The 15,533-nt window shown below is 38.0% G+C and overlaps 1 protein-coding gene across 29 annotated transcripts in view; it reads right to left on the reverse strand.

Moving 5' to 3' along the window:
• Positions 1–10,756: 10,756 nt before the first annotated feature.
• PTPRD (protein tyrosine phosphatase receptor type D) overlaps positions 10,757–15,533 on the reverse strand; it is a 1,677,890-nt gene continuing 1,673,113 nt past the window's right edge. For all 29 annotated transcript variants that reach the window (XM_054031429.1, XM_054031444.1, XM_054031437.1 and 26 more), the window contains one exon: positions 10,757–14,656. In XM_054031429.1, the coding sequence (XP_053887404.1) occupies positions 14,588–14,656 (69 nt within the window). In that variant the 3' untranslated portion in view covers positions 10,757–14,587. The remainder of the gene's footprint in view (positions 14,657–15,533) is intronic.

The following is a 15,533-nucleotide window of genomic DNA, read 5'->3' on the forward strand; positions in this document are numbered from 1 at the left end:
TGAGTGCAGTAAAGGGGGTGCAGAAACTTGTGAGCATTTCCCCTTTTTTTTCTTGTGTAGAGGGGGGAGGAAATGTCTTAAAATTGAAATGTCTATTTATTACTGAAACGTGGCTTGTTTTGTGTATATATATATATATATTTAAGTTGAAAATAAAAAGTAGCCAGAAAGAGCAGTTGGAACCCTGGAGAATAATGGAGCACAGAATGGATGGCTACACTGCAATGTAAGCTAGAGCTCAGACCTGAGCCCAAACCCCCTTCTATCTACACACAAATCAGTCAGATTCAAGCTCAGACTTAGGGTCCTAGAACCTGAGTCAGGACCCACAGTTTGACCCCTATTGCTTTGCCATGTAGATGCAGTTCCCTACTGCCACAATCCTATGAGCCAACTTTCTTTGTCCTCTCTAGCCCAAGAATCTCCAGGGAAATGGAAGCAGCCCCCCAGTGTAATGCAGCAGCTTAGTGAGACAATGTTTAACCCTTCCATTGTCTTCTGAACACAGAGATGCAAACACACCATCTGAGGACCTTCTGTGTTTGCAAAAGAGACTGAACAGAAGAAATTGTTTGCAAACTGCTCAGCCAGATTTTGGTAACTTTCTGGTGTGATGCCAGCAAAACAGTGCACTTTAGTAAGAGTACAAGGAATGCCCATGCTTACCAGCAAATAGCAAAGAAACTGACAGCACTACAAATTTGCTGGCCCAGTGATCTGTGCAGGAGTGGATTAGATGGCTTAAGACTGAGTCTAGGAAAATGAGAGACCAGAACTGCACCTCAGTGTCAACTAGCTGACATCATGCCCATTTTATGAGGAGTTTGACTGGATGTTGGGCACTGTGCCAAGAACCAAGCCAATGGAGGTGCATGATGATCTCATCAGCCAAAATGGCACCGGTTATTGGAGAATTAAACTTCACATTACTGCAGTCAGCCATTTTGTGTGTCCAGCCACTGCTGGCTGAAAACAAAATACCACAGAGCTAGTAATAATCTTAGGGATCTGAGAGGCAAGACCAACTAGCTGTATGATTGCAGTTTTGCTAATCAGAATAGGAGGCTGGGACAGAGTTAATGTACCATAAGAAGGAATGTTTTGAGGGTAAGCACATTAATGTTTGTGATGCACTGGGATACTATACATATGCAAATGGATATCCGTATGGTGCTCCGTAGTGCACTAAACATTACATTCTTGGATCATTGTACACCTTATAAAGTCCTCAAAGCCTGATGCTTGCATGCTTTGTAGGTCTGCATAGTCCTGGTGAATGAGATGAACTTTATAAAGTCTTCATGGCCCAGGCTTTTTCAAGCCCACATAACTCAATGGAGACTCTATAAAATTGGGATAACCCAATGAATACATTGCAAATGGTATGAAGTACCATGTATAACTTGGGAAACACATACAATCCCAACACCTGAGGCACATTTTATCACACCCACATGACCCCCATCTGTATTTCATAAAGGCTAGAGAGCCCAATGCCGGAGGTGGATTTAAAAAAACCACAATGATTTTCAAAAGACCACATGGCCTAGTGAGATGGCCATGTTATAGTTAGTCAGACAGGAAACCAAATACGGGCCTGGCTTGCAGGGAGCTAGAGTGAAACACACATTTTATACATGAGTGGGCCAAGAGGTAGATCTGGCAGTAAGTACAGGGAAGAATGACGTATGGGGAAACAGATATGTGGTCTATGAAGGAGCTGGATTCATCCTTGCTCATCTTGCAAAGCCCATGCAGACATCTGACACAGAGCATTTCTGAAATGTTTGCAACAATTCTTAGACAAAAATCTTTGTTAACTTGGAATTAAAGTTGAAAGGTTGTATAACGTTCATGGGGGAAAGTACTTCCTATTAGAGAATGAGTAGTTATTTTTCAATAAATATATAAAACAAATGTCACAAACATTAGAAAACCTGGGAACTCAAAATTAAGATGCCACTGTACATTAAAAAAACTAATATTTGAACCAATGGTGGAAATGTACAATTAACAACCCAAACAACTTTTACTCAGCCTCATCTTCACTGCCTTTAAAACCAGCCAGTTATTTAAAGACAATCTGAGCTTTCAAGCACTACACAAGTGAATTTAATCACTGACTCCCAAGCTTAATACATTTTACTAGACTGATTTACTCTTAATCTTAGAGAGTTCTAACACTGCCAGTTCCTTGGAAGCAGACTGCATTTGTGTTGACTTCACAAAAGCACTTGCCTCCTGGTACCTTTAGGCCAATACACAGTTCACAGAAATATATGCTGTTGGCCAGCTTGTGAATCATACGAAGAGCATGCAAGGGACAAATGTTTCAAAGTGATCTCTTAAGGTATATATAATTACCATATGTAAACAAATCTACTAAATCCTGACTCAACACTTCATTGTTGTAACACCTATGTGTGTGTGTGTGTGTGTGTGTATAAACAAAATCCAGTTATTACTGTGGCAGTACACCCCCATATTATTTATGGAAATATGCTTATGATATGGCATAACTGAGATATATTTTATGCAAGATGGGTCTTGTAAGGTATTGGAAAGGTTATGATTTACCGAATGTGATTATCCAATTTGTATGCATGTATCATTTCTGTATTTAAAGTTAGGAATATTGCCTATGTAACAATTACAACTGTGTGTGTGTATTTGGGAGACACCCATCAGACATCAGGCCATCAACTTTGATGGGCCATTAGGAAGAAACAATAAGACTTTGAAGATACTAATCTCTCTACTTCCTGAGAGGCGTCCTGGGATGTAGCTGTGACTTTACTAGGTCAGGTGATCCTGTCACCTGGTACTAAACACTATCTTGGACTTCTAGTAATTTTCCACTAAAAGGAGGGGGAGATCAAGACTGTGAAACAAATATTCCTGCCTTATGTAATTATTATTTAAGGCTGGGGAGTAAGGCAAACAGGACCCTTCTCTATTGCCTTCCTGTCCACGAAGACAGACTGCTGAAAGTACCTGAAGAGACAAAGGAACTGAGTGGTGGGAAAGGCAAGGGCTGAGTCCAGACTAAGATAGGAGTCTAGTCTGTAAAGACAAATAACTGGAATTGGAACTCCAAGCTACAGAAGCTCGTCAGCTTGCCTGAAACAACATGTAGGGTGAGAAATAACTTCTTGAAACCAGTCTCTTGAAGATCTTGAGCTTAGTATACGTGTTTTGTTTTATTTGCTTGGCAATCTGATTTGTTCTGTTTGCTATCCCTTATAATCACTTAAAATCTACCTTTTATAGTTAATAAACTTATTTCTTGTTTATAACATAACCCAGATTGTGTAATTCATGGGGGGGGGGGGAAGGGGAGGTAAGAAGTTGTGCATATCTCTCTCCACATTGAAGGAGAGGGTGAATTTTTATGAGCTTGCACTTTGCAGATCTTTCTATGCAGCAAAAGACATTATTATCTGGAGTGTGTCTCTCCACAATGGGTGTGCACGTGAGTGCTGGGTGAATCCACTCACACAGATCTGACTACAGTCTGTGTCTACAGCTGGGTGTGGTCTTGCTTGGATGTGTGCTGGAAAATGGCTTGAGAGCCTGGCACTGCAACCCAGTGCAATGGAAACCCAGGCTGATAGTGCCGGAGGGCTGAGTGGGACCCCAGCACATCAGGTGGCATCCCGGATGCGGGGGAGGGGAAGGGTGTCTAACCCATCACAATTACATTTTTTGTGTAAATTCAAAGGGTTTTCCAAACTTATGTCTGGAAATATGCATTCATTTTGAGCTTTGTAAGCTCATTCATACAAGAACATCTTTTAGGCTATGGCTACATTACGGGTGTGATTTACCTGCTGATGTACACACACCTGTGCTAGCGCTCATAGAGTTAGAGTGAGTAGAAATAGCAACATAGCCATGGTAGCATGGATAGCAGCAGCTGTGCCGAGTACATGGCCACCAGTTTCAGCTGTGTTTGTACTCAGCACAGCTCAGCCTTGCCTCACGTGGCACAACCAATGCTATCATGGCTATATACAATGAAAGCTAGTGAAAGGATGTGTATGTGAGCAGGGGAACCACACCCCTTGCTTGTAATGTAGACATAGCCTCAGCTAGGATGTTGTTGGAGGTAATACAAGGAGTATTGTGAGGATGTCCCAGCCCCTTAGCAGGAAGAAAGGGAAAATATAAAACGTTGTTAGCTCATGAGAGAAAGTCAGATGTAGCCAGCAGCATTTAGTTGCAAAATGACTACCTTAGTCTCTGCTGCTTGGCTCTGCCAAATTTAAAGGGTCAGCCACAGAAATGCATGCTGGGAAAAAGTTCCCAAGATGGGGGCAACCCTCTAATGAACACTCTAATGAAGGTTTGCAATACTAAGTAAATTGCAACAGCCCAGAAGAGTCAAATGAACTTTTTTTACATGAGTGCTGCCACAATCTTTGTTGATGGTCTAGTCACATCCTTCCATTTCCATAGGCATAAATAGAGAAGCATTTATAAGAGCACTCTTTATAATAATAGCCATGTTTGGTGTGCTTCCTAATGCATTTTTGGTAGCTGAAGTAGCAAAAGTATGAAAACTACCAACAATGGGTTTGTTGGCCTGCTTTTGTTTCAGTCCCATAGTTTCCAGCATTTTTAGACTGAATTCACAAAAAATGCTTGAAACTGTATCTGGAATAAAGACAGTGGAATAAAGGTCATCAATTCAAATTTGGCCCAGATCACAAATGACAGGTTGTTTTACCATCTCTTAACTGTTCAATGGTCTATATAATATGAGCTGGTATCCATTTTCTTCTGAATAACTACCCTGAGGTGGAATCCTGGACCCATTGAACTCTTTTGCCATTGACTTCAGTGGAGCCAGGATTTCACCCAAAATCTCCAAAGCTACCACAATTGGCATTCTCAGCTGAGGCCAATGGCTTACCAGGCACAGAACCTGAACTGATCTTTCATCCCTCAAGATGCTTCCTCTGGGGCAGGGTTGAGATGCACTGGTTAAGGAAGACTGTGTTTAGGGACTTCATTCTTCATTGCCATCAAGCCAATACTTTCCATAAGAACTGGATGTATTCAAGAATACATTTTAAGGCTTTCAAAGAATACTTTGAAATTTTGCCCAGCATGCATCTGATAAATATTACTTAGGCCACTGAGCCTGAAGCAAAGACCACCAATGGCTCTAGAAGATCAGAGTAATTGGGTCTAAAGGAAACAGGTGGGAGGGGAAGAAATTGTAGGCTCTAAGAGGCTCCAAAGGGAGTGGGTATGCAAGTAACAAACGCAGGAACAAAAAGGGTTGACACAATGTTAGGGAGCAAGTGAGATTTTACATCTGCAGAAGAACAATTATAGTTCAAGGGTTAGCTGAGGATGGGAGCATGTGATGTAGTGTTGTAACTCTTTGCTTCTGTTCAAAAGTAGTGAAGATATGTTCAGTCACAGTCTTGTTCTCAAGGCAAGATGAGTATTTCCCTATGTCTAGATTTACGTATTTATCTCTCTGCTTGCCCCACCTCCTCTTCTACATGTGTTGTGGCCAAGAGGCACTTAAATCCATATTTAGGGACCAAAGTAAATTACTCAATGTCCAGAAATGCTTGAGCCCCCACAACTCTCAGCACCTTAGAAAACTCAGTCTACTTTACCTAGCATGCTAATAGGGATGTAGATGACTAACTTTAGGCACTGAGGTTGGAACATTTTGTATGCTTTGGAACATTGTGCAAACAAGGCACCTGAAGGCTGTGTTGTACAGTGTTTAGGGCACTAAATTGTGAGTCAGGAGACCTGGGTTCTTATCTCAGAACTTCCATTAACCTGTGGTGGGTCAACTCAACATTCTGTGCCTGTTTGCCCTCCTGCCCTTTATTTAGAGTGAAAGCTGTTTGGGGTAGGGGCCATCTCTTATTGTGTCTGTACAGCCCCTTATACGATGGGAACCTGCACTCAGTTAGATCCTCTGGGTTGTACTAAATGACAAACAAGAATAACAAGAAGAAAACTGTAAAAAGCTTTAAAGATTCAATTTATTAATACCCACATATTTGGGGATTTTTACCCAATGAAGGACTACTTACATTTGTACGTTTGTCTTAAACATTCAGAGAAAAGAAGGCATTTCTAAGCCGTTTGGAACTGACATGAAAGATTTATATTCCAGATCCAATAAGGCTGTTGAATATATAATGGACTGCTTTTATTGGCAAGGAAGTCTGTTTGCTTGTTCCTACTATATAATAAAGACTTTTTTTCTTATATTCTGCTGACAGAAGCAAGCTGAACGCATTGTGGGTTCAAAAGCACTCTATTTATAGCTTTGATGCAAAATGATCTGTATTCATTACAATGTCTCATTTGCAGGTTATCATTCTGCACTTTTGTGAAGCTAGTCAGCAGATGTTTCCACCAGTCTATATTCACTATGTTAGGATACGGAAATATGCTGGCTCTCGGTACCATAGCCATCATAGACAGAATAACAGGGCAAATATAGCCTTTGTTGAAAAAAGAATAGGTATTGCAAGAGCAAAGCTTTCTGCCTTGAATACCAATATAACATACAGCAGTCAAATCCTTTTGTTTTTTAAAACAAACCAGAAATATTTTATTAATTATCTAAGGTTAACTAGAGCTCTTTTCTTAATACTTCCTGTCTTTTTAAAAAAAAGCTAACCTGAGGTTTTGTGGATGGAAGACTCTCTTTGGTAATATACAACTTCCCGGACTATCACTGATTCTCTACTCTCTTTGCCGCATGAAAGAGATACTCTATTACTCTCTACTTTTAAAAACTTTTTTTTAAATACAGCTTTAAAAACTGTAACTATTTTTACAATATTTCACAGCAGCAGCATTGTTACAAATAATGCAGTGTAATATCCAGTACATTTTGAAATCAGTGTTACTACTTCAGTCTAATACTAATATGGAAACATGAATATCACACACTTAAATAACTCTGAAAAATATGAAACTTTCAGGTTTATAGATAGGACTTCTGCTTTTCAGGGTTTATCAATTTCATTTTTCAAGGTGTATTTTTTTTTAGCAATTCTTGAGCTTTATGCAGATGTCCAAAAATCTGGGTTATTTGGGGGGGGAGGTTCCCTTTGTATATAAAAGTAAAGAGTAATGTGTATTATATACATTACTCATTACAGTAGTATAATGTATATTATATGCCAGGGATTGGCAACTTTTGGCACGCGGCCCATCAGGGAAATCCGCTGGTGGGCCGGGCTGGTTTGTTTACCTGCAGTTCAGCTGATCGCAGCTCCCACTGGCTGCAGTTCACTGTTCCAGGCCAATGGGGCTGTGGGAGCGGCATGGGTCGAGGGACGTGCTGGTTGCCACTTCCCGCAGCCCCGATTGGCCTGGAATGGTGAACCGCGGCCAGTGGGAGCTGCGATCGGCCGAACCTGCGGCCGCTGCAGGTAAACAAACTGTCCCAGGCTGCCAGCAGATTTCCCTGACGGGCTGCGTGCCAAAGGTTGCTGATCCCTTTTAATTACATTACTCATTATGTAGTATATACTGTAATAACTAATCTATTCGTAATGTTCCCTAGTGCACTTTAATGAAGCACTGTTTCAAACAGCACTGTCTTAAAGCACACTAGGGAACCTTTAGTATGCATCAGCAAGGTCAACACGGATCAAATAATGTACAACATGTTAATACGCTTTAGAAACCATACCTCCATAGTCCATATTACTGCTCCATGTAGACAAGCCCTTAGACTGATGTAACCATTTCTGGTGTTTATTGGATAAATACCAATTTCATTTCTTTTCTTTTTGTATTAGGGGTGTATTATTGGTGTTAAAACCGAAAATCAGAAGATTTAATTATAGAATTAACTCAAAAGTTTGAGTGTGTGTGTGAAGATTTGGGGAACCATGTTGTATGTTAAAGTAATTAACTAATTATGTGGATGCCCAATTTTAGCAGTGAATAAAAAAACATGAGAGTCACATTTAGTTTAGTGGTCCACTCAATCTTAAATGAAAATTGAACTAAACTATGTAATGGAGCAATGGAGTAAACACTACACAATTTAATTACTTAATGCAGAGCACTTCATGATAGTTGCATTTCCAGTAACTACATTTTCATGCTTAAGAAACAGATGAGTGAGTTGTCCTCACTTTCTTTCAGCAGTCATTCAGCTGCTGCTGGCGCCCCCAAAATATAAACGTTGTCTTCATGTTGTATGGGACTGGATAATTTTGCAGAACACAAGATAGTAGCTTGTGAAGTCAGCTCCTGAAAGGTTCTTCTGAGCTGGAGTGTTAGGTCTCTTGCTCTCTACTCGTGATCCCAAATCAGAATAAGATAGAGTTTTGTATTTTTGAACACCGTTTCTCTTCCTAGCAATCACTGCCCTCTGTTCTTTGTCTCTGAGACACTAAAGAAAATGATCTTTTTGGAGCTCTCACTCACACCTTCACTGCATCCTGTAGGCTCTTTCAACCCTTACAGACATGTGAACGGTAATCGATGCAGGATCCACTTTTTTTAAAAAAATCATTCTCCTATATCTCATAATGCATATCTGGCAAGAGGATATTGTGCACCCTTCCCTACTTCTTGTATTGTATGACCTTACTTGCTTGTATTGAAGATGTTCGAGAGCACATCTGGTCTTTTTTTTTTTGATCTCACGTTTCTCTTACAGTTGCTTTTCCCAGGTTATGGACTTGGAATGTTTCAATACCGTGAAGAAATCCCCTCCTTTAAGCTTAAGAAAACAGTAAAATCATTATTTTGTCCTGTGTTGAAGGTGGTCCAAACATTTTCAAAATTTCCAATATGATGAATTATTTTCTGAATTTTATCAAAAAAGGTAAAAAATTTCAAAAAAAAAAATTGTCAATTTTTTCCAGCCAGTTATTGAGTTGGTTAAAAAATTTCTAAATTCAAAATTTTTGCAAAAAAAAAAAAAAAAAAAAAATCAGAGTTTTTTGTGAAAATGTTATCTCTCTTTTTGACCAGCACTAGTTGTAATAGTCTAAAGTTTGGTTGAACTTAACAAGTATCTTCTCTTGGTCATTAATATCCTCCTAATATTCTTCACCAGTACTCTTTCAATACTCTGTCCATATATTTGGCAGTTCTTTTTATTTTCTCTAAAAAATTGGGGCGGAAGCAAGAGGAGTGGAGCAGGAGACAGAAATTCAATCTCTCTCTTCAAAATCAGTACAGAGGCTGTGTTCTACAATTAATCAGATATTCATTCCAACCTGAAAGATGTAGCAGAAGGAAAAACAGAAAAATCTGGAAACACAAATCTTCATGTATTATCAAAAGGAATGTGAGCACAATTGAGTTTGAATGTTGTCAGTTACTGATTCTGATATTAATGGAGTTTCTCAGTTTGTTGCATTGATTTCCGGTTTTACTCCACAAAAGTATTTTTTAAGAACAAGAAAATATTAGGTAGGAAAACTCTTGCTAAAACCAATTAACTTGACTTAAATTACATCAGAGGGTATACTGCCAAATCTTGATAACCTTATTTGGTTTTTATTCATCCTTAACTTAGACTTCCTGTGAAGACATTAAGGGCCAGGTCCAAAGCCTATGCAAGTCAATGGAAGGACAGTTTCTGACTTTACTGGGCTTTGCATCAGGCCCTTAAAAAGAACAATATAAAAAGTATGGAAGAGTTTAGGAGAATATTTACAAAAAGTCGGCTTAAAACACCTTTCACTGATCTCATTTCTACTTGACCTGTGAAGCCTAATCAATATTTGTGGTACATAGAAGTCAGTGGGAGTCTAGTTAAGGAAGTAAGGGCATCAACGTTTGCCTTTAAATTGCTACCACAGCTATGAACTAGAATTTAAGCTAAGAAAAGTGAAAGGTCCAATAAACCAGCATTTTGCTAATATAGCAATAAACGTTTCCTGCCCATTGAATTCTGTTTTTATACTTAACACTAATCTCTAATACACCATGTTATCTTGGTAACAGAATAATAATTTTAGTGATAATATCTGCCCCAAAACCACCAGGAAAAAACAAAAATCCAGAGAGGCTGCTATCTTTTCTGCCACTAACAGTTGAGTAGGAATCTGAGACATGCTCCACAAAGCCTGCAACCATTACACTTTACCATGTTACCTAAATCTTTTTTGATTAAAATAATGCAGATATTTTTCTACTGCTTTGATGGCAGTTTTAGAGACCCATATTTGTACCCAAACAAACAGGAAAACATGGTTCAGTGCAGAGATTCATTACAGAATTATCAAAACTGCATGCCACTATTCAAATAACCACTTTTAATTCATTCCAGAAATTAAGGTATCAGAATTCATTTAATTCATTCCGGAAATTAAAATATCAGAACTAAATATTGAGGAGTGGCAAGAACCCACAACTACCCTAGAATTTGATAAGAATTGCAGATGTCTCATTATCTTTGGATTTGGCTCTAAATATGGGCCAACATGTAGTTTTCTTAAGCCAATTGAAGCAATTCCTTAAATACAATGGGGGCAGATCATCCAGTGTAAATTTAAGTAATGTAAGTGTTAAAGTCCATGGTACTATGACAATTTATACCAATTGAGGATCTCCCATAGCTCAAAAATCACCATGGAGGACAACATATTAGCTAACCTGGAAATGCATTTTCCAGTGCCTTGCTACTAGTTAAGATTAATGACTACTTTATAATGTCAGTTAGACTCCTCTATGACCAAGAAAAACCAAACTGTTTTGATTCCAAAAGCTCTGCTTAAGAAAACAAGACCAGGGCTGCATAACACTGACATTTTTATTAGAATTCATTTGTAACAAATGGAACTTGTGTCAGCAAAGAACTGATTTTCATACAGACTTTCTTTCGCCACCAATGTAACGAAGTAAGAAAATAAAAAGCACGCCTTTCATTCTGTAAAACATTTACGCGTACTACTAATTAGAGGTAATTGTATTTTTTTAACAAGCCATTTTACAAGGTTTTTTTTTTTTAATTTTTCAGTCTATGCATCCAAAACGAGAGCAAAGAACACAACTTTTATTATCTTTGTAAAGACACTCCAAGCTTGAATGGCAAAGCCACATAACAGATGGGGATGACGGGATTTGCAGCCTTCTGATATCTGCTGGAGTATCAGGGCACCCCAAACGAAAAAACCAATCAACCAACCAACAAAAAAACAAACAAAACAAAACAAAAAAAAAAAGAAAGAAAAAAAGAAAGGAAGGAAGAATAAAAGGGAAAAAAAGCTGTTGCATTTGTTGTTGTTGCAAACTCTCCCCCCCCCCCTTTTTACATGTTCTGTGTTATTTACATACACATAAGTGGATTTTCATAAGCAGTTTCTTACAGATGGGTTCAAGTAATAACATTATTGGGTGTAGAATCAATAGGGCAGTGCATAGTACAAAGGTATAGAAAGTGCAGATCTCCCTAGAGGGCCCTCCCTTCCCCCAGCCAGCTTCTGAATTGTCTAACCATGCAATCATTTTTTAAAAAAAGAGCTAAAATAAAGTTCTGTACAAATCATTTTTATATATTTTGAGTTTTTTTTTCCATTTTAACTAATTACAAAATTATACATAACTACACATACATAGGTAAATAATAGCACCGTACTGGTTATGCTGATGAAACCAATTCTAAGCTTGGAAGATTATGGTAAATGCAGATAAAGATGCTTCTTCTTTAAATTAACTATAGAATGACTATACATTAGTGTACAGAAAGTGGAATGCACATCAATGATGCTAACAGAGTTATCTTAGAAACAACTCCTGAAAAGCAAGTTTACTGGAATATTTGCAGTCTCATTTGTCCTACAATACTTTCCCTCACTATTTATTTCTGATTTTTTCCCTTTTTCTTTAGAATTTGCAAAAGTTTCATGGAGAGAAGCCCCTACCTGTTAACAGCTCTGGTGTGCAACAGCCCTCCCTAGTCTGTGCTTCTAAAATGGTGTGTATATCTGACTCTATTTGGCTAAAAGAACATGACTGCACTACGTAATCTGGCACTTTAATAATTCTTCAAAAGACACAAATCAAAAAGAAGAAGAAGAAAAAAAGAAACATAGTGCACATTCTTCTCTGGTTCTGATATAAGTTATAGAATCTCGTTCTTGAGGTAGCCTTCTATAATACTTTTATTAGTAGTATATATATATTTATATTTGTTTTTTGTTTCGTTTTGTTTTTTCTACAAAAGTGCTCAAATACAATGCTTGCTAGTGTTTGGTCTTTCATACATTTCTTTCTACTAGTGATGGAAATATGGAAGAAAAAAAAATCCTGTGTGTTACACCAACATAGCTGAACTATACGTATGGTTCTTATCTGACACCTGAAAGAAAGAGTTCCTTTGATTTTTGTGTGCTAACATGGTACAAGGATGACAGAGACCTGGGCCACTGTAAATGACTTCATATAGAGTCTCAGAAAATATTTTACATTGTTTAAAGAATTTTTTTCTCTCAAATGGAAATCTAAAGTCATGTTAAAGCATACTCTGAGGGCTAAATCCTGCTTGCCTTACCCATACTAACAGTCCCATTGCGACCAATAATTTGACTTCAGTGGGCCTATTGAAGTGTACAGTGAGCAGGATTTGGCCCAAAATGAAAGGAATGATGCATGAGTACTGCTAACAACAACTACTTACTACTAGTGCAGTCCTACATCTCTGCAATGGCAATATCGTAATCATCAACACTGTGGTTTATGAGAGCCAATTTGGAAGGAACCTTAAACTAGTGGGCATGTCTGTTGTTGGAGTTATGAAAGGATAAAGGGCCCTGACTACCCAAGTGTTTTGGGCTTGCATTTATTAACATCCCCTACTCGGTTAAAAACCAGGAATGCGTATTATTCAAAGTGTTTTTGTACATGTGCTAAAAGATAATGCTTTAATTGAAAAGAGTAACAAAGATATGAATTAACTAATGTAAATACAGACATAACAAAACTTAAAGATATGCTATCAAAATAGGCATCAAATATAAGGCACTCTAAATGTGAAATAAAAATAAAACCCAGCATCTCTAAATAATGCTGTATGCCACAAAATATTTCTAATTTATTAACAGAGCAACATGAGTTTGGCTTTGCCCTGTTACACATCCTAAATGCAAATTTCATAGCACATACTATAGACAATATATGACTGAATACACTTTTTAAACATCTTGATAGCTAGTATATTACAACATTCTCCCCTCCTAAAGGGATATGCACTGACCTTTTCCACATGCACACCTCCTATACTTAATAATATGGTTTGTTATTGCACTATAGTGTTACAAATATTGAACTTCACTGGAAGCCTCAACCACATAATGTGTGTGTGTCTTTGTGTGACTGTGTGTATATAAACAATTTTTTTTTTTGAGTCAGGGTGAGGGTCAAATATCACTGATGTGCATTCCTCATTTCCCTTCTAACCAAAAAGCTATGGACTTTGGAAATGCAGAGATGTTCAAAAAGTACCACATGGGTTGAATGTAGTATTCTGGAAAACTTTCTCACCACTTCAATAAATCCAAGTAATGGAAGAACTGATGCATCTATATATATTTATCTGTGTATCTATCTGTCTGTATATCTGTAGATATATATAGAGATAGATATGGATAGAGAATTATAAAGAGAGCAGTGTGTGTGTGTGTGTTAGTAGCAGCTTTATACTTTGCGCCTCCCTGTTGATTCCAAAAGAAACCAAAAAAGCCCCACTTTGATTAACTGATTAAGAGTATTTCTTTTAAAGACAAAAACAAATTTAAACCAAACTGTAATATCTAAGAAGAATGTGGTACTGTAGATAAATATAGGACTGCACAAAAATGTGCAAATTTTCAAATTATTTAAAATTTCTACAGCAAGATATTACCGATAACAGTTCTACAGCTTAAAAAAATCTACAATTCTGAAACAAAAAATGAACAGTTATGCAACTTTTTTTTTTAAATTCACTTCATCAAATGATAAACTCTTGTTAAAAAAAGGAAAAAAGTTTACACAGTTAAAAATGAAGCACAGGTCAGCAGTATCTTTACAATACTAAAAAACTAAATCAAGGACTTTCTTTTTAAACAATCCCCCATTTTCCCTAAAGTGTTATTATGAGCATTATGGTGGGAAGGGGTGATGTTGAAGCAAAGAGTCCATTTTGTTTTAAGAAGCCAGGTACCGGCCTTTTAACAAACATCTTGCACTGAATTGCAGTACTCTCAAGATTCATCTTTCCAACAATCATGCAATCCTGAACAAGATGATGGTTCTTTGCAATAATTTCCTCTTCCCTTTAATTTCAACCAAAGTTGAATCCTTGAGGTATCTGTAAATGAGATCCTTCAGACGCCTCACCAGTCAGGATTCTTTTATTATATTTCTGGTTAGGTTATTAAACTGTGAATTCTTGGTCCACCTGGAATAGTTCTTGGGTTGTTTTTGTGTGTGTGTGTGTGTATGTGTGTGTGTGTTTTTAATATTCCCACTAATTGGTCTTTAGCTAGGAGTTAAGAAGTACTTCTCAAGCACACTGTATGGCTCAGAAGAGGCTCTCTGGATCTTAAAGGGCCTGCAGTAAAAATCCAGGATGGGTCAGGGGGTTTTACGTTGCATAGTGATCAAAGCTGCCCAGATATTCCAGTGCGGCTCGATAGCCAAACTGGTATTGATCCTGGAAGAAAGAGAGAGAGAGAGAAAATATAAAAACCTCTTTGTTGTTTTTTCATTTAATCAGAGGCTCTGTGAATACACTATATCCCACAGAGGCCACAGCAGTTCAGTGATATCCTCCTGCTGACATCAACAGAATACACTGGTTTGAGTTACAGTAAACAAAGATGGGTTGAGATGCTCTTTGAATGCAATAACATTCTCCTTAGATGGAGCCTGCTTATTTGTGATGCGAATATATATTCATTTACTGAGCGGTTGTTGCTCTGAATGAGTACAAGAGAATTAGCAGAAAGCTTTTTGTCTGAGGGGAGTGCATTAAGATTTACCTTTTGCATTATTTCATACTGTTTGAGACTTGCTAATAAAATGTTCAAATAGCATCTCAGTGAATGTGACTAATATGCTACAACATCATATTCTGGTCTCAGTCCTTCCCAGCCCAGGTGTGGGGTGCTGCACACATAAACACAAGGTAAAATAGCAGGTCAGGAAGCACAGGGGGATCCAATCCTGCCTTGTTGTATAGTTACCAAATTATTACTGCCCAGCAGCAGGAATTAGGGGCTCAGAGAGGAATGTGAAGTTAAGCACCTTATTAACATGGTGCAGCTTATACTTCACGCCAAGTCTCCTCACACGACCTACATCCATTTTTATCTTCTGCACCTGAAAGTAAAGGTGTGGAAGTGCAGAGGGCTTGAGGTTTACTAACACTCAGTGTGAGTGCTACTCCTAACACTTCATCTCATTTGCACACATGGCACAGTAGCAGTCTCTTTATGCTGGAGTGCAACAAACTTGCACACCTCACTTAATGTGAAAGAACAAAAGTTGTTTCTTTAAGACCTCCAAAATACTGAAGCCGCCTAGGGGAC

This window comes from Malaclemys terrapin, chromosome 6 (genome assembly GCF_027887155.1).
Source record: "Malaclemys terrapin pileata isolate rMalTer1 chromosome 6, rMalTer1.hap1, whole genome shotgun sequence".
Classification (NCBI taxonomy): Eukaryota; Metazoa; Chordata; order Testudines; family Emydidae; genus Malaclemys; species Malaclemys terrapin.